Source organism: Sceloporus occidentalis, unplaced genomic scaffold, assembly GCF_023333645.1.
Source record: "Sceloporus occidentalis isolate IW3139 unplaced genomic scaffold, rSceOcc1.0.p SCAF_16, whole genome shotgun sequence".
NCBI classification, from domain to species: Eukaryota; Metazoa; Chordata; class Lepidosauria; order Squamata; family Phrynosomatidae; genus Sceloporus; species Sceloporus occidentalis.
In genome coordinates, this window is record NW_028316996.1 from 14,598,647 (window position 1) to 14,624,193 (window position 25,547).

Consider the following 25,547-nt stretch of genomic DNA (forward strand, 5'->3'; position numbering starts at 1 on the left):
TCAATTTAACGAAATAGGTGGCATCCTATCACAGTACCATGCATGAATGCACTGAGGTCTTCAGAACGACCCATTTCTTCACAAATGTTTGTAAACGCAGACTGCACGGCTAGGTGCTGGATTTTACACACCTCTGGCAATAAGTCTGACTAAGAAACCTTAATTCTGTGTCCCAATACCTTTGTCCATATAGTGTATACAGTATACGTACAATACCAAATAACATAGGGGTTTATGGGTCAGAGGGTTCTGTTTCAAATATTACAGAGACGCTTCACGGAGCATTAAGAAAGCACAACATCCATAAACCCTTTGGGACGACAACAATAAAAGTTTTCCAAGAAAAATCATGAGGTTTTCTTGGAAAAGGAAATGACTATTAAATGGACAGCATTCTTATTAGGGCATTTTCTCCATTCTGACTTTGTAATGCATTCACATTTATGTCTTTCTTGAGTACCTAAAAAGTTTTAAAACAAATATAGTCTTCAGATAGTACTGATAATTTTATTGGGCCAACATGACCTCAGAGGTCTCTTCTTCATCATATGGAATGTGAATCAAGTAAGGAATCAACTTCAACTGATTTCCTCTTGGGCTAATATAGCTATAAATATAATACAATGTGGATATTTTGAAAACGCTTACAATAGAGTTGTTCACTAATCGAGTTGCAGAAATAGGAAGCTGTGGGCTGCAACATGACAGCAAAATATGTGGAATACAATCCCCGTACCGGCTAATATGTAACTGCTACTAGGCAAACCATATCATCGACACATTTAGACCAATATGTTATTTTACTCATCTTCGATTTGCATGCTGATGAGACAAATCCTGATTATAAGACAACCCTCCAAAATCTGAATATTAATTTAGTAAAAAAAAGAAAAAGCCTGAATATAAGACGACCCTATAGGAAAAAGTTTTACTAGTAAATATTAATTCACGTAAACTATGTAAATTATTTATTTTTTTAATAAAAGCTATGATTGAGAAAAAAAATTTTTGTTTTTATTTCCTTTTATTTTCCAACCTGCCCCCCAGTTATGCACATCTGCCCCCAGGCTTGCCACTCTGCCCCAGAAATGCCTTATACCCCCTATATGCCACTGTGCCCCATGATATGCCTTTTAACCCCTTATATGCCACTCTGCCTTCAGAAATGCCTTATACCCCTATATGCCACTCTTGCATTTAGGGGGTTAAAAGGCATATCATGGGGCAGAGTCGCATTTAGGGAGGTATAAGGCATTTTAGGAGGCAGAGTGGCGTGTAGAGGGTTAAAAGGCATTTCTGGAGGCAGAGTGGCATAAAGGGGATTAAAACGCATATCATAGAGCACTCTGCCTACAGAAATTCCTTATGCTCCCCATTCAACACCCCCCCCCAAATTTACCGGTGCTTCACACTCCCTGGTGTGTAGTCGGGGCAGTGGGTAGATGCCTACACGATGCGCGTAGGCAACTTCCGCTAGAGCCGGAAAGAGGTGCCATTAGCAGTGGGGGTTGTCTGCGTCCATCTCGCAGACCTTCCCTGGCTGTCGGAGAGGAGAGTTCTCTCTGACAGCTGAAGGGTGTATGCGCGATGGACACAGACAATCCCCTGCTGCTAACAGCACCTCCTTCTGGCTGCAGTGGAAGTTGCCTACGCGAATCGCGTAAGCGTCTACCCGCTGCCCCGACTACACACCAGGGAGTCAGAAGCACCAGTAAGTTTGGGGGGGGGGGGTTACCAGACAGGAGGATCTAGGATCTACAGCACTGCGGGGGATCTGGAGCTTAGTCTCATAGGCAGACCTATTTGAGTTCTGATTATAGGTGGTGCACTGCATCTCTGAAGCTACAGCTTCTTGTAGAACTCAGTAATTCATTTTTAGTTTGAAAAATGCATATTAATGTACTTTTAAAACATTTTTATATGCATTATTTATTGGTGAAGCTTTATGGGATGCTAAATCGTGCCCTTAAGGTTCCTAAACTGTGAGGATTGTGTAGAAAAGTAGGTGATATAAAACTTTTCACCATAATTTTTTTTTCCTATTGCTCATTTTGTTTAAAACACAAACTTTTATAAGAATAGAAAGAGAGCGAGAGAGACAGAGAGAAAGCGAGAGTGAGAAAAGAAGAAGTCTATGTTGCTTTAAAATTGTTCTGTTCTGCTGCTCTCCATACAGCCAAGAAACAGCAGCTAACTTTGTGTAATATGACTCTCAGGAGAATACTGATACCATTTCTTAAACATTTTTTCTCTTTAACTTTCCTAGGCAAATCTACATAGTTGATGTACAGTGTTTCCTTTCTTGGCAGAGGCCAAATCCATTTTCCATGTCGCTTTACTAGAAATGGTAAAATATAATCCACCTATTGGCATAATCCTGGGAGTCCACCCTTTGGCTCATGCATATGACATGCTGCATAATGCATTATGGTCATGGCTGTGCATCACATTTACTGCACTACATCTGTCACTAAGTATTACAGTATTGTAACATTTGTATTTATTTTATCCCAAGTTATCAATCTGACAGTATATCCTTATAAATCAGGATGGGTGTATTTTTTTAAATGCTCTTTAAAAGAAGAATAAAATACACCAAAGCACCTTTCTATTCTGAAGATTCTGCAAGACTTTACAGCAGAATTATACATAAATTATAGCTTAAAGAGACAGAAGCTCTAATTGGTTATATGATAATTTGTTTAAAGGGACATTCGAGTGTCCCAGGTTAATTGGGCCCAATTTGGACATTTCCACTTAGGGGTGTACTCACTTTTGTTGCCAAGGACATTAATGGCTGTGTGTTGAGTTATTTTGATGGGGAAACCAAATGTAGACTGTTATACAGGCTGTACACTCACTATTTACATTGTAGCAGAGTGTCATTTCTTCAGTTTTGTCACATGAAAAGATATAATAAAATATTTACAAAAATGTGAGGGGTGTACTCATTTTTGTGAGATACTGTATTTCCTGCATGCCGAAGAGCTCGGGGTGGAGAAAGGGGGCAAATGCATATGTAGGATTCTGCATTTGCAATGGGAACTATGTGAAAATTGCATGACCTATGAATTAAAATACATATGATGGCCAGAATGTCCATCTAAGCATTGATTGCATACTGTTTGTATGATTATTATAGTAACTGGTGAATGTTTGCCTTTTATGCGGTATACATGTTCTTTGTCCCATTTAGCTATATATATATATATATATATATAGCAGGGCTGAGTAGAAGCTTTATATGTATAACAAAGAAACATCATTATTATAAATAAAAAATATACAAACACCAAGCCAACACTGATCACAAACTACTTGTAGGCTAAACAAACAAACAAGAAGTCTGTCTTCTGCCGACAGTCTCTTCGTCACACAGTGAAACCATTATTCTAACAGATTCTGGTCTGGAAAGCATTAAGATTTCTTTCTTCCTTAATCAGTCAGCAAGTGGTCATGATTTTTTTTTATGCCGAGCCACCATTATCTCAAGGGGAAATTGCAAAAGAAACCATGACGTCTGTAGGTGTGGCAAAGGCAAAAGCTAAGTGTTATATTGTTATGGCTTTGCAGAAGGACTTGCAGCTCTTGCTGTGTACTGGCAAAACTTAGAAAGCTGGCCAGTTACTGCTGCCAGACTCTGAGAATTCTGCACGTGTGAGAAATACAATAAAATATTATTTAAGAGACTGTATACTAAATGGATATAGCCATATGAATGACGTTTTTTGTTAAGGTTGATGTTTAATGGGTCAACATAGAAAAAGTTGTAAGTTCACATAACTGCTATCAGCTGAAGCATTCCATTGGAAGAAGTCACCTCTGAAGTCCAGAAAGCTTATATCATTTTAGATATTTGGAGTTTATTCCCTATGAGCATTGACAGGAGAGTCAGCGGGAGAGTTGTGTAGTTTCACTTCCATCACTACACTTTATAAAAGGCCAACCACACAGAGCGAGCTGTTTGGAAGTTATTGGATGGCCCCGTATACTTAAATCATTGCGATTTTTAAAAGTCTCCTCACCCGCTGAACTATGCCTTATATTGGGCCAGTTAGGACCTTCTTGCTGGAAACACATGCAAATCCATTGTCAAGCTGTAGAAATCACAACTTTCTTGCAGTCTCTTCCTTTTTCCCTGCTAGCCCAATATGGTATGAATGTCAACTAAAGACTCTACTACATGGAAAGTGGAAGACTTATAAAAACGTTACTGCAACAAAAGCTGTGCAGTTAAAATTAACAAGTGTACTAGGGCTGCAACTAATGGATTATTTTCATAATAGATTAGTTGGCCGATTATTTTTTCGATTAATTGGATAAAAAACTAAATGTAATTTTTTTGGTTTATTTAAAATAACAGTTTTTTTATTCTGCTGTTTGTTTTAAATAAACAGAGAAAAATGCATTTCTTGTTTTAATTTGCCAACCCCCCCCAGTTATGCACATCTGAGCCCAGGCTTGCCGCACTGCCTCCAGATATGCCTTATAGCCCCTGTATTCCTTATACCCCCAGATATGCCTTATATCCCCTGATATGCCACTGTGCTCTCTGATATGCCTTATACCCCATATATGCCACTCCACCCCCGCCAGATATGCCTTGTACCCCCTATATGCCATAGTGCCCTCTGATATGCCTTATATCCCCCTGATATGCCACTCTGCCAACAGATATGCTTCATACCCCCGATATGCCACTGTACCCTCTGATATGCCTTATACTACCTGATATGCCTTATACCCCCAGATACGCCCTTCTGCCCTCCTAGAAATGCCTTATACGCCCAGATATACCCCTCTGCCCTCCCAGATATGCCTTATACCCTCTATATGCCACTGTGCCCCCTGATATGCCTTATACCCTATATATGCCACTGTGCCCCCTGATATGCCTTATACCCCCTATATGCCACACTGCCCCCCAAATATGCCTTATATCCCCCACCCCAGACTTACCCCCCCATGCTCCATACTCCTTGGTGTCTAGTAGGGGCAGCAGGTGAACGCCTGCGTGATGCGCGTAGATAAACATCTGCTGCTGGCTGGCGCTTTCGCTGGAGTTTCTATGAATGAACACCGGAAGGTCATGTGACACCAGGGCTCCATCATAGAAGCCCCAGTGAAAGTGCCGGCAGCAGCGGAGGAAGTCTGTGCACATTGCACAGACGCCTATTGGCTGCCACAGAGCAATGCGCTCAGACAACTTCCACCGGGGCTTCTATGGTGGCGCATCAGAAGGTCATGTCACGCTGGTGCACCATCATAGAAGCCCCAGCAGAAGTGGAGGACAGCAGCGGAGGACGTCAGAGGAGGATCCGGGTCCCCTGCAGTGTTTATCCAACCTGTTTGAGGTCGGATTACAACACGAAGGATATTTTTCACAGCATTTGCTCTGGAAAAAACCCTCATCTTATATTTGATAAAATCGATTAAACTAACTGATAATCAGAAATTGCCTCTGTCATCCATAGCATTCACTGTGTGGATCAAAAAAAGATATGCAGGGGGTGATGCAGGAGATATAGATAACCCTTATAGAAAATTATCTTCACACCTAGGGAGATATCTGGGAAGTCCTGCTTAGAAAACATCTAAGGTTTCAGCCTGCAACCATTTAACCTTTGAGAGCAAATTTTTTTTAAAGCGTTTAGGCAAATTGCAGGATTGCCATTCTCAGGTCCTTTTCCACGCTGCTCCTCCTCTAGCATTTGATAACATCAAGCATTGTTTTGTTTTGTGTGGAAGGTCCATGCAGCCATGGTTGGATGAGTTTGGTGAGGAAGAACTTGACTGGCCTGCCCAGGGACCTGACCTCAACTCCATCAAATACCTTTGGGATAAACTGGAACAGAGATTGCGACCCAAGCCTTCTCATCCAACACCAGTGCATTACAAATGCTCTACTGGATGGACAAGAGCTACTATTCCCTTTTTTCACCCCTACTTTTGTTACCCACACTACTCCCTTAGATAGTAAACTCACGAGCAGGGCCCCCCCTAAGCCCACCAGTCCTGACAGGAAGTTTATATAAAGTACCATAAGGCTAGATGGCAAGCTCACAGACCGGGTTCTCAGCGTTTGACGTGTCTGTATGTGTTAATATATAATTGTTATGAATGTGTTAAACTGCCCTAATTAAATTGTACAGCACTGCGTAATTTGCTTGCGCTTAATAAATAAAAGGTAATAAACGCTAGCTCAAGGAGACATGGGGTTAATTTGAATTGTTAACTGTTGATTTTTTTTTTCTTTTTGCTTGGAAACTAAGCTCTATACACATGTGAATAAGCATGAGATAATGCCTAGACTGAGGAAAAATAAAAGTTTTACCATAGTGTGCACTACAAACAATTTTCCAGAATGAGTAATGCCGCGGATTTAATGTGAACAAACCATTGCCTGTTTGCTTGTATTGACTCAAAACTGCTGAGGGACTCCACCTCGCCGCTCATTACACAAAAATCTTATAATGAAAACACAAATATCACCCTCTCCTCATATCCTATTAGCTTTTATTACACTTGTAAAATAATTCACTAAACATGTTTTGACAGGGGAAATCAAAATCATAGGTATACATTTCTAAATTAACTTCTTTAAGCCACAAATCTTGAACTGGAGAAATAGAATAGATCATTATCAGTAAATGCCTTAGGTCCTGTTAGAATGATAGCGCCACTTGAACGAGTTGTAAAAAGGACCTCTACGTTGGCAACAACGGTAAAATCTTTAGAAAAAATTCTTCTGGATTTCGGACCTATTCTATTGGGAGAGCAGCTTTAGAGGGTTTATTCAGCAAAGCAGGAGTTTGCAGAATTTGAAGTTTAAAAGGCTAACCCCAGAGAGCTTCACCTGCAAGTTCGGGTCCTGTATAAAGTCCTTCAGGACTGGCCCTTCATAACGAACAAAGAGTTTAGCCAGATGACTCCAAATCTGCCAACTCCAGATTTAGTGAATACAACCCTAAGTCTGCCTGGTAAATTGAATGAGTGCCTACCATAATACATATTTTGTATATTTAAGTTAACGAGGGAGATACTGATAAGAAATGTACTGACAACAGTTGTATTGCACAAACAAACAACTCGATTTAAAACAGATTTTTTTCTTCAGAAAAGTGGTCACACTTTTCTGCTTTCAACACCCAATACGTTGCTTTCCGATGCCAATAATATAAGAATTGTTCCGTACATATGGAAGCCTTCTAAAGTCTTGTCCTATACATAATATCCATTTAAAGAGCATTGAAAATACCTTTTCCCTAAGTGCAAACTTCAAACTGCTTATACAAAATCCAAACCTAGTGTTAAGCGGTACAGTGAAATATGTGATGGTGGCTTTGTGTGCCATTAATGCGTTGGTTGACAAATAAATGGTGGTACTGGACAAAAGGTGAAGTTACCAACTCGCTACACACTCATAAAGACCAGCAAACATGGCCTGCAAAATGTGTTTTAGGGACCTAGAACATGGGTTTACTTGAGGTGGAGGTCGCTATGATCTTCTTAAGCGTATTTTTGTTATCTAATTCACAATCAGATTTATTCACCCCCTCCTTTTGCTAGATGTCACTTTCCCCAGAAATGGGCCACTTGGAAAGCTAATGGTTTTTTAACTTACGTTCTCAGTGGTCCTAGTTCTGATCACCCTATATCTCAAATAATTCTTGGGGTGTACCTGGGCCATTGGATAGTTGGCTTAGAGTTACCAAAGCTTATAGCTAGTAGGCTGAAGATCACAAGAGCTTTAATTCATTACACAAAAACTAGCCCATATAGATTCTAGCCTGTTAACCCTTGCAAATGTTGTGGTTTTATGTAACTAATTGTATTCTGGCAACAAATACGCAATGACCTGACAGATCAAATTAATTTACCTCTAGAAATGAAAAAAGGACAATAACATTCTAGCCAAGGACTGATGTTTTATTCAGATTAATGCAAGAGAGGCTTGGCTTTAGTCTGCGCTAAACATGTGGAATTTCCCAAAAAAGGAAAATTAAATCAATAAAAGCCTTAGCTTAAGAAGTGTTGATACTGAAATGATGCCAAACGTGACTAGCGGTAAATTACATTTTTAATGCATGTTCATGTTTTCTCTTTAAATAATGCATCTGTTTCTTATTATCATATCCAGGTAAAATCAAAAAGTGCTTCCATAATATCTGCAATTCAAACCGAGGGCAGAAAGCTAATTATTACAAGGTTACGCAATAATAATATTAATAAAGCGTATGCATATCCCATTAACACTTTTTTGAAGGTTATATGTATACCAAGTGTACCCAGTCATAAATGTTCTCGTAAGAACATATATTTTCTTTGTATTACTTTCCCCAGTATTTTGGAAAACCGTGGGTTAAGGTGTTTTAGATTTAACAGCTTCTTCTAGGTGTTGTTAATAAAAAAAAAAAAGTATGATACTAAACTTATATGACATTAAAATGGATCAATGGGGTTCCTTGTGCCGCTGGATAACCTTTGAGTATAAAAGTGTCTGGAAAATAATAAATATAATCCCATACATGGTATTATTCGCACTGGTGAACAAAGAGTACGTCCTAAAAGCAAGGGGTTTTGCCCCGTTAAAGCAACCAGTAACATACCAACCTAGCATTTGATGGCAGATAAACATTCGGCCCATCTAGCCTGCCAATTATTTCTTCTGTTAAGACCCAAACTTTTTAATGGTACTTGGCTTTGACTTGTATTCGGGATAGTCATATGCATATACCATGAATGTTTAAATCCCCTCACTGTATTACCCTCTATTATTTATCTACCACCTTGTAGAGGTAATAACTTGACTTGATATCAAGCAGAAAAAAAAAATTCTGCTTAAGAAAGAAACAGAATAATACCACCCCAAAAATGAATTCTCCTAAACTGATATGTATTTGCTCAAAAAGGAAAGCTATATAACCGCTTCATTCAGACCACATAAAAAAATAAGCTCATTCGCACAGGTTGTTTAGTTAAGTAGAAAACCGAAGCCCTTTTATATCATCATTCTGACGCACCAGCTGACTCACACGAGCAGAATGACAGCTGTGTCCCCTCCTACTAAAAACTGCGATACATGAGCAATTGTTATTATGGCAACAGTTTTTTTTTTCTTTCATAAACTAATAAAGCTGTGGAAATGTCTGCTTCTGAATGTTAGTATTTATTTAACAGCAACATCTGTTAGGTGGGAAGACTTGTGATTTTTTTTAGGATTTTGCCATATGTTTATATTTCAAGGAATTTTTTTCTATTTTTTTTCCTTTTGCGCTTGGGGGTTCACGTGCACATGTGCTCCTATGGAGGAGCCTCCACTGAGTGCCAAAAATACTAAGCACATATTAGCAGGATCCTAAGAAAGGGAACTAAAGGGTCTGCAAACACTAATGCTAGCCCTGATGACCAAGAGTTCATATGGCCACAAGCTTTTTATATAGAGATAGAACATTCAACTACACCATATAAGTGACTATGCTTAGAGAATGTGACCTAGCAATATTTGCTGCTATATATTTGGCATTTCTGAATCCGCATGGGCATTGGGTAAGCAGGTCTATTTCAAAGCTAATAATTTAAGGTATCAAACCAGCACTCTTCAGAAACTTCATTTTTATTTTTCAGCATCTAAAAATCTCTTTTGGAAGCACTTCTATGCTTGTATTTTTGTGCATATATGGATGGTGGATGGAGTAATATTATACTGGCAAAGCCCTTGGGAACTGTCCTTGAGTCTTGGGTTTTAAATGTTGTTTTGAGGTCCTTCTGGTTTCACACAACTACTTTATGTATTTGATCCCTGGATTAAAGATAAAAGACCCATAAATGTATCTGGATATCTGATAGGAGTGCACTGTGATTATAGTGCACTGATTAAACTACTGAAAACTACTAATTTAAAGCACTAGTGGGTGTTTGTTTAGACAGCCTGTCGGGTGATAGGATTCCCAAATGATGTGTTATTTAAAAGAAATTAAAAAAACAAAACTATCTAGGACTGATTTTCTCACGTTTCCCAATTATACTAGAAGGATCACTGGGATAAGTAAAACTTAGAAAAAGAACAGGTAAAACATTTATTGAACAGTTCCGTGTTTCCATTTAAATTCAGATGGAGCATTTACAGCTCTATTTTTTACAGCAGTTTTGGATAGCAATGGTTATATTTAAAATAATGCCATTTTTGTTATTATCAAGCTAAAATTGAGTCTAAGAATCCCATTCAGCAAACAAGAGAGTGTTATAAATGCTGATGCCGGGATGTCCGTCTGCAGCACAGCAACTTTCATACGTCAAAAGCACACAACAAACATTATTTCCATGGCAACTGTAACACTTACTTTGACAGATTTTCCTGGACCAGCTGCAATAGAACCTTAAGTGCCAGCTATAGTTTCAAGCTTTAAGAATATTAAGACTTTTTTTTTCTTCTTACTGTAAGTATGTAAAAAAGTTTCTCTGGATCAACCCTTTTATCACGGGAAGGGAAAGTTGCAGGTTTCCAGAATAGAAGGGCTGCATGTACTTAGCAACTCTAGAGAAGAACTGTCTGTATGCTTTGTATGTTATGTTACTAGTTGAGGGAAGCCAAAGAGAATCGGAATCTTAAAGTATAACACTTGCCTATGAGATCTTGTACAGCGCTGCTCTAGATAGATATTGAAGATAAACCATACGATGAGAATATTATGTTAAAGAAATAAACTGTAGTGGTAGAAGAGAACGTCTGGATGATAAAACTTTAGGAGGCATGGATAACTTAATGGAGTTTATTCTCAAACCTGGTAAACTTTCACTGCCAAAAGAGTTTGGCTAGGTCTGTATAATTTACAGTTAAATCAGTGAGATTGCGTACAAGTCTGCTCACATATTGAATTATACATCACAAATATGTATACACACAGGAAAAGCGGGAGCTGAAAAGTCAATTATTTTACCCTTTCATTAACATGTAATACCTTTTAGGCCACTTTAATCCTAACAGGATGCGTTCTGCATGTATTGAACTTTCATGTAATTTGGAACCTACACAAATTTACAACCCGAGGACCGGACCCATAACTACACACTAACTCACACTTACACGCACCCTAACATTATAACATCCTTTAAACCACCACAGCTTTACCTTCCAGAGGCTTTCTTTACGGCTAATCACTGTGCGAGCAGCTGCTATATTACCACAGAGTTACTTAGCATTGTGTTATGGGACCCTATTGTGCTCACATCTCCGCAAGAGGGCTAGTCCAAACTTGACTTGCCCTATGTGAGGAACCTTGGACTGGCTGCTAGCACGCCCTTGTTGCTTATTCCACTGGTTGCAGTGAGCCAGATGTGGCCCATAGACCACCAGTTGGACAGCCCAGTCTTAATTGATTGTAAGTTTACAGACAAAGCTGTTTTCTCCGTCTGTACAAGTTTAACATGTGGTAATATTATTGTGACATTGTATATTGTCAATTTTAATATTGCTGTTTGTTTTCATTTTTACATATATATTTTTTTTAATTCTGTTTCTAGCAATCCACATGTCATTTGTCTACCTCTCCTGTACTCACAAGAATAATGAAAATATAAGAATATATGACGTAAATACATAATAACAGTACATGACTTTTTTAAAGTTATCATCTCATTCACATTTTTTGTTATTTATAAAATGCCTGTTTCATTTGTAACTTGACATATTGCAGGGATAGGTCTCCTGACAAATTCCATAAAAATGCAAAATGTGTAAACATTTAGAAGAGTAATATGTGGTGATTCAGAAATTACATTTTATATTTCTGCCTGTTGAGATTAACAAAGAAATATGGCCAATATGGGGCTTGTATTAGTTGTACAAATGGGCTTAGACAGGTCGTAAATTACAGTAAAGCAGGGCCTCCCAATGGGTGCTCTTGACACCTCCATGCTTTGGGTCCGAAAGAGTGGTATCTATCAATTCTACTACAACTAACCCTCAGAAAGTAATCAAACATCAAAAATATTAATTTACAACACAACTCATCCATTGTTTAAGATAAATTTTAATCCTTAAAGAAGTTGCATTTTCAAAGTTCTCAGAATCCCTCAATTATGAGTAGACTTAATTAAATGAAAGGATGAAGACCCTGTCTTGGATAGTAAACAGCAACCTACAAATTACTTTCTACTGCTTTATCTTTTATACTTTGGTTTTTTTTTATACAGGTTTTATATCATGTTTTTATTGAGTGGAAGACACGCATTCGGCTGGATATATGGTAAACGGAAAGAGTAAAACGAATGTTTCCTGGTTATTCCGACCAGCGTCTATTGATAACCTACAGCCTCCTCAAAGATCCACAAAGCACAAATCTGCCTCCCTCTTAACGCTGCCATGTCTTTCTAGATGATGAGGCATTTCTACACCTTATCAATGCCACATTCTGAGAAGCAGTCAGCTCATCTTCAAATATCTTAAGTGTTTTAAATGGACTGCACTTACTCCCATACATATATACATAGCAAGGAACCCTGTCTTTGCGTTTGTCAGAGAGAGTTAAACAACGCTGTCTCCTGTTATCTCAAATGTTTACTTTTGTAAGATCTTTGTTCCTTCCCATAATGACTAAGTCATGTTTGCCCTATCTTGTAAGACAGAAATACTGCAGCTATTCTAAACACAGACTGGATTACCAACAGGGAGGCAGCTGGGACATTGTGTATATCTAGACTTCCACAATCATGTAAATGTTCTGGTTTGCCTTTTTTGCGTTGGTCACTGGATATTTTGATGGATTGATTAATTTACTGAATCCAAAGTGTGTGTCTGGCTCCATTCATTTTAAAGTCCCCATTCAAACTCCTTGTCTAACAAATACACATTTGGTGCTATATTTATGGGGCTGTTGTTGGAGTAATAGTTACTTAACTATTACTCAAATATTTAATGTACTTGAAGATAATGTGACTGTTCTACCAAACACTTCATTGAAAAGACATGGCATGGTTAACAAGGATGCTGGTAATTGACTTGTGATGCTTTAAGGAGTCAATTCACTTTAAAACTAAAGGACCCAAAATGTTCACGACATACTTAGCCCCCTGGGTATAACCTCAGGATTACTGATAAAAGACTAACTGAAAAAGGACCTAGAACATTATATTATGAAAATATTCAAGCACTACTTATTTACTTATTGTAAGTAAATCCAGAATGATTATGTGGTAAACCTTGTACATTGTGAAAAAGATTAATCCATAGCACATAAAATATGAAAAGAAAATAGTAAATCAAAATGAGATGGAATCTGACTTCTTTTAATATTTCTTCTAAGTCATTTGTTACTATGTTGGCCAAATACAAAGTATCACCTTCCACTGTAAACTCCATATTACTAATGGGGCAGTAATGCTGAAGGGGACATACCAAGACATTTTGGACAACTTTGTGGGAACAGTTTGGGGAAGGCCCTTTTCTATCCCAGCATGATTGTGCCCCAGTGCACAAAGCAAGGTCCATAAAGACATTGTTGGACGAGTTTGGTGTGGAAGGACTTGACTGGCCCACACTGAGCTCTGACCATTTGAAAATCTTTGTGATGAACTGGAACAGAGATTGTGAGCCAGGCCTTCTAGTCCAACATCAGTGCCTGACCTTACAGATGCTCTACTGGATGAATGGCCAAAAATGTCCACATAAACACTCCAAACTGCTGTGGAAAGCATTCCTAGAAGACTGTGCTTCCCAGAAGGCTGTTATAGCTGCAAAGGGAGGACCCACTACATATTAATGTCTTTGTATTTAGAATGCAATGACAAAAAGGCCCTGTTGGTGTAATGGCCAGGTGTCCCAACACTTTAGACAGCTTGATGAGTCAGGTTGAGCAGCAATATGTATTCAGAATGATCCCTTTTTTTGATTAATTTCATTGTTTAATGGTGGCACCCTGCTTTTGTTTTTTCAGAAAATCTCCTTTGAGAATTTTTTGAATCGATATTTGCTGTTAGCTTGCTTACTAAACTTTCCAAATGTAAACTTGTTTTCCAGATGCTCAATCTGCAGCCGTCTCCCCTATCAGGAAGCTTCCTGTTGAGAAGTGCCATGGGAATAATAAACAGCCTTTATATAAACCTATGGTCTGACATGACTGCTGAATGCAGAAGCTATTCTTCCAACACAATTACGTTTTAAAACTTGCATTACACAGAAAAATAGAATCTAGGTAATTCAAGCCATAAATAAGAACAATCAAATACTATCAATATAAGTATTGTTGTCCATTTTACTTATCTAGTATTAGTTTCTCTTCTGGATGCTTGTTCACTCGAGTTTCCAGCAATCAACATTCGTACTTCTCCAGTTCTACCATGATTTAAAAGATGTCAGACTTGAGAGTATTATTCCTCTGAAACCTACAACCCCACAGGTAGTTTCCATGATATGACAATGCTAGTTACCTTTAGTTTCATTGATGGACTCAAACATAGGCTGGGCAACAACTACCATCCGCCAAATGTTAAAATAGAACTTTATTGAGGTTCAGTTTTCAAATGTATGGTCTCATGAGCAGGGTCGTTAACACAAATATAGAATACAGTATCTGAACTATAGAAACATAATAAATTGCCAGAACAGGAAACACTGTATGAGGAGAACACATCTTAGTGATTCTAGTTTAGCATGGAATGCGATTTTAAAGTATTAGTCTTGTCCTGGATTCAGGATTGCTTTATGTCTATCCTATGCATGTTCAAATTCCCCCACTGTATTAGCCTGCATCACATCTGATGGGAGGCTGTTCCATTTATCTACCATCCTTTTACGTGAAGTCGAACTTCCTTACATTTAAACATCTGACAAACATTTAGGAATGCAACAAGCTGCTATATTTCCTAATTGTCTGGGGTAAAGATTTTGCAAAATAGTATAAGGTAAAAAGAAACTAGTGGGTGGGATAGGATGAATCACATTTTATGAAAGAATAAGACATGCCATCAAGAATTATAGGATGGAGCCCAATACTTTTTTCTCTCACATCTGAGGGACTCATGTAAGATACGGGACAAATGAGTACCAAATGAGAGATATCCTGGCGTTTTATAACACAATCATGTTGCTTTGTGCACACTGTGCATGCAATTGCATTAAAACACGCATTTGAGTGTAGGCACACTCTATCTATAGATCTATAGAGCAACCACCACTAGGATTTTATTTTTAAAGAAGTGATTTGGATAGGTTTGGTCTAGTATGTAGCCAAAAATAAATAAATAGAGCAAAAAACAATTTATATGATTAGTATCTTTGGACAGGCAAATCAACCATACAGAAGCAATACAAGAGTGTACATTGGTGTATCAGATGGCATATAACACAAAAATGCTACGATGAAAAAATAGACAGCATTGAAATTTTACAATAAATTGGGTTTAACAGCATTTGGAAAAACTTATCATCTAAAATTGTAAAACCGAAGTAGAAACGATGCCTCGTTGGAGTTGGAGGTATCAAATAATGCCGACAGTTTCCAAAGTAAGAAGCCACTGAGTAATAGTGAACATAAATTGTATTAGTTGAGATAGACTTCCAAAAACAACACTGCTAGAGAACAACTAGAAAACTCAGAACTGGAAGGGTAATATTACAGCATCCCTAAAGCAAATTTATGTGGATGAAGAATGATGTTTGTATAAATACGCATATGGCCACGTAACCCTCACGCGTGAATAAGGGCTTTTTAAAAAACATTTCCTGACCATTAATAATAAAGCTTACGGTGAGAAATTAAATTGAAGAAACATGACAGTTATAACAGTTCTATCTGTTAGATATTTCAACAGAGTTCAGAAGCCAAAGTTGTTTAACAGAAGAAGAGATTCTACAACAGTAAAACTTCTAAAAGAGAAATTTTAAAGAGCATGATCTTAATGGAAAGGTGGTAGGTCCATCACACTGACACCGGGGACGACTATTTGACAAACATAGTGCACCAGTGAAAAAATACCTTTACTGTACTATGAAGGCAAGCTATTGCAATGAGAAATCAAATATTCAGAGGGAGTAATGTTATTTTTTTCTGGTATTGGAAAAACCCTTTTTTATATTATGGAAAGCTGGAGATGAAATCAATTAATGAAAAAAATAAAATAAAAAATGATGTATCAAAGGGGTACATAACATACAGCTATATATATATAATATATAAAAATAAAATTAATAAATACAGACATAAAACCAAAAAGAAACTACCAGACTCAATTGATATATCAGAATAGTTTGTGTTGTTGAGAAAGAACAAAAAAGTCCTTTTTAGCAGATACTTAACAGTTCGCATTAACACCCTTTTTTCTATTATAGATTTACCCTTTTTGTATTTTTTTTAAAATAATTTTTATACTTTTTTCCCAGGGAGAGCATGAGATTTTAAAAGATCAGGTTGGAAATGTCCCAAAATATTCCCTTCTCCATACTTCTTAATTCACAGGATTTGTTATATTTTTGTATAATTTGTCGACTGCGTGTGGCAAATAGATTACACACACGTGCACTTGGGTAGCTGAACAACATCAGAATTCTTACCAGGGTCTTCCATCTTTGCTAATTTGTTCCGCTAACGGTTTATAGTATTACAAACGAGGCACACGTTCAATCAGTGTTCCTGCAGAGCATCAAAGGCAACTTGGGGATCTATTAGAATTTACTTAAATTTACTCGAAATCCCCAACTGGCTTATGTAGGGAATACTGCAGTATGGGAACTCTTAAGGCTCATTTTGATTTTCTGTTTCGATATATATATATATATATATATATATATATATATATATATATATATATATATATATATACACATACACACACACTACAGGAGGCAGGATGAAGCTAATTATTCAGTCACACAAATTGGTTCAATTAACATGAAGGTCAAAATGTAACACAAATATTTATTTGCAATGAACCACAGAAGCGTTGTTCCTTTAGAGTGTTGTATTTCTGATAAACTATTTTCTTTACTATAGATTGTTCTGCTGTAGGCAAGAAGTTACCGTTATTAGGGCAATTTAGAGAACACAAGTAGTGAAATAACAATGCTTTGGGTACCTTGGGTACACAGAAGGACTAGTGTGTGTCAAGCCAGCTGCAGATTCGGCCACACACAGAACTCTGTAAGGGGTCACCGAGTCCTTGCCAACTAAACTACTCCCACCTATGCAAACAATGTCTTAGGGGCATTAGTATATTTCGAAGTATGCAAGGGCCCCATTCGCCCAACTACACAGGCAAAGTATTTACAAATATGTGATCCCTTCCATGGTGCAGGATATTCTTCCAACAACTGAGTTTACACCAATAATACAAAAGAAAAGATCATCCTTTGTAAAGCTTGTGATAGCGGGGTTTTGTGAATTTGCTCTATAAAGTATTCGTTCTTTCTGTGATTATAGATACAAAATAAAAGGGACACTGCAGCCACCATATTCCATTTCATGCAAATGAGAGCTGCATGGTCCCTTTGAATGAACTTTTTCCATCCATGCAAACGTTTGGTGCGATTCATCAGTAATCCACCATGCATTTGTTTGCCTCTTTCTGCAGATCCCAGCTCCTTGATTTGCAGGAGAATAAATCAGCTGGAACATATCCCCCCTGCTTGCAACTGCATACATGGATTATACCCATAGCCAGCCAGCTCCAGTATTGGTTTGTAAGAGGGGCCCGGACATACATGTATAGAAAACTTTTTAAGTGATCTGCTGCTTCAAGCTGGTGTGGAAATCAGGCAAGAGGAGGTGCCGTATGCTGCGACTTCACCTAAATGTTAGTGGCTTTATTTTCTTTTTATACATTCTTAGTTGGTGAGGCTGCATGTGGCACTGGAGTGTCCATTTGAATGCAAAATAATCAACAATTGCAACTGAAATCATAAATATCAACTGGGTGGATCTCAGATTTTTTGGAAGAGTCTTTATGTGATATTTTGTATTAACATATGCTTTTTGGGTCTAAAACTTATTAATCAAACTACTTAGATAGATAAGGATGTAAAGTCTAACAGCAGAATTGAAAAAAAATTGAAAAGTCTCATAGAACTTAGAAATACTAGTAAGTATAGTGAATCAGGTCGGTTTCACTTACTTGTGAAATAAGTGGTTTACTTGCCATTTAAGCTGATACTATTAAAGAGGACTTACTCACTGATGGTTTACGGACAGTGGAGTTCATTTAAAGTTCGACTTGTTTCCCAGATAATTTGAAGTGACTGCCAATGGACAAGGAAAGACAAATAATACATTCATAGATCCATAATAATGCAGGAGGTTTGGCAGATTACCTGGGGAGGCAGTAATCAAAGCTGTAAACTATATGGCTTTCACACAAGTTCATTAGGTAAATTGGCATCTGTCAACAAAGCTTTGTTCTCTTATTTACGGTGATGTCCTTTCTTCATTTTTCTGCACAGGGAAAAACGTGCAATAAAGATAAAACCCGAACAATGTTACATGTGTTACAGACATCACCTTTTTTGTTGAAAGGTTTTCGTACCGTAGCCAATCACTTCTAGGTTGAATATAATTCAGTGTTAATAATAGTATCTAAAAACATCGCAGCTCACTTCAAAGAGCTAGCAATGATACTTGATGTTCACCTGTTATCCGGTAAACTATTTGCCAGAAGAGCTGAAAACTTGGTATGGGTTCAGTGGGCATCTACTACGGGAAGGACTGAGCTAGCCTTGGATTAAGCACGTGTAATGTGGTTGGATATCTTCAGATTCCTAAGGAAGGTCATCTCAGCCCTTGTAACAGCTCACTAAGGCTTCCCTTTTATAATCCATAGTAAAGTCTTTGAGATAAAATGCCAAGACCCAGTTAAGTAAATTCATGAGAGAGGAGACAGAGAGGAGAGAGAGAGAGAGGAGAGAGATGGTGACTTGCACAAGATCAACTACATTTTGAGGAAAGAGAATACCAGTGTTCTGCAGAGGCATGCCATCCCTTCTGGATTTAAAGCTGTGAGGAAGAGGTGTATCTGAAGTCCAATGAAGAGCAAGGAGTTCATGGCTTCCCCTCTGCAATCACTGGACCTCAACCCTGTTGACATCTTTGGGAACATTGGAAAAGAAGAAACACACTTGGAGCATCCGAGAGTGCCTAAAGATGTCAAAAATAGTGCTGGAATAATATTATAATAATTCCGCTAAATTTGTAGACCCAATGCTAGACATAGTTAAAGCAGTCATTATGACAGATGGTCGGCATTCCAAATATTGACATTTTTTGATTTCAGTATGTACTAGCACACACATAGCTGGTGTATCACATTTGGTGGGATTTATTAGAAAGTGTTAATGTTTTAGCATTGTTCCGTGGCAGCTGCAGAAGTTACCACTGGTAATAAAGTTTCCTTTTCATGAAAGAATGTAATGAATACACTTTGTAAAACACTGCACAGTGTGTAGCTTTTCATGTCTTAAACAGATATTTACATAATGCGGGGCAAACTACAAAACAACAAGCATCCTCACATCTGGTAGTAAAGGAATTTATATCTTCACATCTTTGGTCACAAGTTCTCCCACAGGGCAAATAAGCTGTAAGTCCCACTTGTTGCTTTGCATCATATTTGATCACTTACACTATTAAAAAGATAATGTGTGCGAAGATATACATACACATACACACATTGTTATAGTTGTTTTGTGTGATCTGGCTGTCAACGAGCTATAAAATATAAAAAAATGTGAAAGGACCATGTAACATGGTCAGTTCAGGGTGTCATGAGGCTATAATGACTGCCTGTACATCTCTTCTGTAAGTAGACATTACGTTGTCTTCATGCTTCAAATGCATAAATACACAATCACACACAAAAACACGTGCGTACACATACATATATTTGTTTTAATATGTCATTGCCTGTAGATCCTTAGTGAAATCTGTTGGAGCAGAGAAAAGGGTGTATAAATGAGTACTGCATTCAACCATGCAAGTCAATGGAGCCCAGCTTTCTAATCACAGTGTGATTAGTAAAAATAAATTAATAAAATAAAATTAATAATAATTAGAAAAAAATAGTAAAAAAAAAACAAAACAGTAAAATGTAAAAATAATTTCCCTCCGATGTCACTATCAGGGGACCTTCAAGTTGGAAAAAAATGTTAAAAATGTTTTAAAAAAAGGCAAAAAAAAAATTATTTTTGTGAGCAAGTCCTAAAATTAGCACATTAGCTTAAAACAATTCTCGCATGGAAAGAGTTAAAATACTGGCATATTAAATGCCCATGGGGTGTCTACTTTAAAAAAATGTATGATTTGACAGGGTAAATTGAATTGGCTGGATTCAACAAGGTCCCAAATAACACGGGGGGAAGGATGGCCACACATCTAATTTCCAATTAGAAAAATGCACACGTACCAAATGTGGCCTTTTAGTTCCCCCAAAAAAGACAAACCCATGCATGTGGGGTATCACTGTACTCAGGAGATGTTGCTGAACACATATTGGGGTGTCGTGTGACAGCAGCATATACCAGGAGCTGTAAATTCATACATAACATAGGTGTGTGGGGGAAAAATACACACAAAAGAATACTACTGCAAACTTTGAAAAAATGCTGGTGGTAAAATGTGTGCATGCAAAGAGTTAAAATACCAGCATTTAAAATACCCTGGGATGTCTAGTTTTCAAAAATATATGGTTTTGTTGGGCACACTGAAATGGCCCGGCTCAAAGATGTACCAAATAGGGCATGGGCAGTGGATCCCCAAATGCCAAAGTTCAACGTTGAAAAATGCACATGCCCCAAATGTGGCCCTTTTTGCCCCCAAACAGCCAGGCAAAATCATTCATGTGAGGTATCGCTGTACTCGGGAGATGTTGCTGAACACATATTGGGGTGTTTTGTGATAATGACATATACGAGAACCTTTTAATTCATATCTGAAGTAAAATGTGTGTGAAAAAACAAATGCAAAAAAATGACTACCACAAAGTTTGACAAAGACTGGTGGTAGATATGGTGCATAGAAAGAGTTAAAATACTAGCATTTGAAATACCCTGGGGTGTCTAGTTTTCAAAAATATATGGCTTTATTGGGCACACTGAAATGGCCCGGCTCAAAGATGTACCAAATAGGGCATGGGCAGTGGATCCCCAAATGCCAAAGTTCAACATTGAAAATGCGCATGCCCCAAATGTGGCCCTTTTGCCCCCAAAATCATTCATGTGAGGTATCGCTGTACTCAGGAGATGTTGCTTAACACATATTGGGGTGTTTTATGATAGTGACATATACCAGAACCTGTTTATTCATACCTAAAGTAAAATGTGTGTGAAAAAACAAATGCAAAAAAAATTACTACCATAAAGTTTGACAAAGGCTGATGGTAGAATTAGTGCTTGGAAAGGGTTAAAATACTAGCATTTGGAATACCCTGGGCTGTCTAGTTTTCAAAAATATACGACTTGATGGGGTAATTTGCATTGGCCGGCTTCAAAGATACCCGAAATGGCACATGGGGGGAAGAATTACCAGATTTGGAAAAAATGGCTTTGAAATAGCAAAACGCTACCTGTACTTATTGCCCCATAATGTGTAGAGAAAAGCAAAAAAACATAAAAACATTGGGTATTTCTAAACTCAGGACAAATAGTAGAATCTATTTAGCAGGTTTTTTCATTACCTTTTATAGATGAGTAAAAGATTTTTCAACTAAAAGAAAGTCATTTTTTTCAAAATTTTTTACCATATTTTATACTTTTTTTAATAGTAAATAATATGATACAATCAAAACAATGTCATCTAAAGAAAGCCCTTCTTGTCCTGAAAAAAACAATATCTAATGTGTGTGGGTTCAGTAAACGGGAAAGAAGAAAATTACAGCTAAACACGAGCAGCGCAGAAATGTTAAAACGGCCATTGTCACGAAGGGTACAAAAAGTAAAATCAGCCTTTGTCAGGAAGGGGTTAAAAAGTATTAAACAACAGAGTAAAACAGTTCACAGAGTGTATCTGTCACTCGGTTTCTCTTTATATCCATCAGAACAAGATGAGTTTTAATGCATTGTTATTCTACAAACTTATCCCAAAAGCTTACATTTTGTCGTGAATTTCCAGCCAGAAATATCTGGTTTCATTGTCAACCATTTATTTGAGTAAAAATAAATCACAGAATCCTCCGCTCCACGTATCCCATATACGGTTGTCACTGAAGTGGTTAAAAGGTACAAACAAAAGCATTGTTTCTATGATTTTGCACACAGATTTTACTTTGAAAACCACAGATGATCTACGTTACTGAAGTATAAAAAAAAAATTTATTATATATCTCAATGGATGTGAAGTGCTGGAGTTTAAGTAAGCACATCTCCATGAAAAACATATGTTAAACTGTAAGCAGAAACCCCTGCTGCACTTCTTTGTTTTCTGATTCAGGAAATAAACAAATCTAAACAATAAGAAAAATACAGTGCATTCATTTCCTGCTGGTTATTTGTATTGCAATTCATCTGAACAAAGAGCTGTTCTTGGGAAAATAACCAGAGGAGTTCAGAGATTTCTTCATTTAGTTTAGATTTGTTTTTCTAGTATGTATCAATGAATGTGATGGCTGTTTTGTAGTTATTGAGTTCTTTGGTTTTGCAAGATTCTGATCACACACTTCTATAATATTAAACAGAGTAAAGGGTTGAGTATTTAAAGGGACACCCTAGCCACCATATACATTTTTAATGCATATCATAGCTGTGTGGGTCCTTTGTATCTTTGTGTGTCCCGATCACATCCCCGTGTAAGTAATATACATCACCTCCAGTAAGCTTGAGCCAATCAGTGGCAAGAATCCTCCTTAAGAGAACAGAGAAGAACAGAATCTGCAGCAGCAGGGCTGCAGTTGCTAAATCTGGTTGGTGGGTTTCTTTCCACTTTGGAAGAATGCATATTAAAGTACTCATATTGTAAATCCTTCTTAAGAGGGGGCATCAGTGGCATTAGTGGTTTATATCAGATACCTGAGGTCTATTCATTTAGAGAAAATTTTGATTTTATAGGAGGAAAAAAAGCCCAATACATTTTCACTTAAAAATTTTTTTTTTTCTTTTGCAAACAAAACCAGCCAATGTCAATGAAGATACAGAAGTCAAATCCATTTTAAAAGAAGATTTAAATCCAATTTTTTAAAAAAATATTCAGTTTGGGAACTTGGAATCAAAGATTTTACTTTGGTGGTTTTTAATCCTAAATAGTCATCTTCTGCTGCAACATAGTTATATTTTATAAATAGACTGGCACACTAGTCCTTAATATCATTAATTTAGCCTTTTTGAAGTCGGCTAAACTCTAAAACCATTTTCAGTAAGTGTTACCTTTATCTGAATGGGAAAGTTTGAAAGGATGGAGGTAAGCACATTATAGATAGCAGAAGTTTTGTTAGTTGAGAGAGGTCACAAGAGTTTTTGGTTTGGATCTGTTGGTCTCTAATGGACATGAAGCCATTGAGGAAGTGGCAGAGGAGGCAGCTGATAGTAGGCAGTAAGAAATGAGAGATAGGCACTAGCGTTGACACGGTAGAGATGACACTTGAGTGACAGCCACTGATTACAGGATATTATAAGAAAACGGAACATGTTACTTACGGAAAGGTCCTTTAATTTTTTCTCGTATGTAAAAGTAAACGTTTCTGAGCTGTCTTCATCTTTCATAAGATCAAAACTGTACTTGGCGCTGGGGGGAATGGTCAAAATAAGAGCTTTCTTTAATTCATCAACATATTTTTTCCTGTCCATTTCCATGTCATTTGCTTCCTTGGTAATGTCTTCTTTAGACACTGTTTTTATGTGAATATGAAAAAAAGAGCAAATTAACCCAACCATTAAATTATTAAATTGTTAAAAAATAGACTCTTCTTTGTTTTGATTCATTGTACCCAACAATTTAGTTATTATTCTTAAATACAGAAGCATTGTTTTTTTCATGCTGCCTGGAAATATTTTACCTTAATTACTATAATCAAGTTTAGTATAAAAAAAATGTAAAACACAAAAGCAGTGATTCGGCTGGTTTTATACGAGGATCCCAAAGCACTACTCTGAAACCAATGTCAAAGTTTGCTAACTCGGGGTTATGTACCTCTAGAATATAAATAATAGAAAACAGCATTGTGAAATCGACACTTTTTATGGTATTCTCCCGTGTCCTTTCATTATTGCATATAATCATCTCTCATCATTCAGTCTACAGGAAAACATAACAAAGAGAGTGCAATTAGCAGCAGATCCTGAAACCCACCACGAGGGGCTATTGTATTGTTGCAGTAAGGCATGGTGAATGGGAGACTGTGCGTCAGCTGAACTGCATAAACGTGTTCGGGGACGTGATGTAAGAACCGAAAGGGAGATTTTCGCAGGTTTCTTGGAATAGAAAACATCTTTGACTTGCATTAGTTCAGGTTTGCATTATGAAAAAAAATTAATATACCCTTTAAAAACATAATTTGCCTGAAATCAGTGTAATTAGACTTTCCTATTACCACTCGGCCTAATGATTTTAACAAATTAAGCTTTGACCTCAGCGTGTGCAAACATGTTCTAACACACATCAGTGCATGGATTGGGGATTACATACGAGAAGGAATTCTGATGCCGAGTGACCTCTTCACCATGGCAGCTCACTGAAGATACAGATACATGTCACTTTCCGAAACATAAAACCATTAAACAATCTGTATTTTGAAGGCTAAATGGGCTGCAAAGTAATTGACCAACATGGCGTCCACCTTTCTGAAGATCTGTGGGGCACTTTGCGAAATTAACGGCCCTTTCACTACTTCTTTCTACAGTTCCTGATTATTTTCAATGCCATCAACAATTATTTTCTTTGATGCTCACCTTCACCAATCCATGCGGAATGACCATTACAGACGGTTACATTGAACCCGTTCCCTAAGTCTTTCTCCCAGGCAATCTGAATAAAATAAACTGCTTCTGGGTCTGATGTCAGGCTTATTTTTTGGACTTTTTTCTCCATCTTCTTTTTGGTTCATGGAAAAAAAGGACAAAAAAATGTAATAAATCAAATAAATGTAATAAAAAATTTGAATAGACATTTACAATTTAACATTTGTATATGTCCCATAAATCCAAAACATATTAAATAGACTTAGTTATTGTAAAATATGTGCATACTTTAAGCCAATTTTTTTTGGAATACCCTGCCTCAATGTTATGTAAAAATGATACATTTTAACAAAATCTCCAATGGTTTCTATTTTTTTTCTATATATGTTTCCAGCCTTAAAGGTTTTGTTACAAAGGCAAAATGATTCCAGCCTAGTTTTTCAAAATTCTGATATGTTTTCTAAAATACATACAAATTAACAGAACTTGAGTGGAAATTCATTTTCAATCTAAATTACTGTTAACAGATAATAATTTTAAGGGGCACAAAAGAAGAAAACAGTAAAACAAATAAGGTGTGTTTGTGGTTGGTCACTTGATTCCCCAAAGGTCCCATAATAACTTTGCGAGCAGCTTCCGCAGGGTATTGAATGTCGTGCAGGTAAACAACGTGCAGCCAACA

The 25,547-nt window shown here is 37.2% G+C and overlaps 1 protein-coding gene across 1 annotated transcript in view; it reads right to left on the reverse strand.

Moving 5' to 3' along the window:
* The window catches only part of LOC149303059 (DNA repair protein XRCC4-like), a 62,369-nt gene extending 37,374 nt beyond the window's left edge, over nt 1–24,995 (reverse strand). The window contains exons 1-2 of the mRNA XM_089481818.1: nt 24,857–24,995; nt 23,606–23,796 (exon numbers count right to left, since the gene is read on the reverse strand). Coding sequence (XP_089337944.1) covers nt 23,606–23,796; nt 24,857–24,995 — 330 coding nt within the window. The remainder of the gene's footprint in view (nt 1–23,605; nt 23,797–24,856) is intronic.
* Nucleotides 24,996–25,547: the final 552 nt, after the last annotated feature.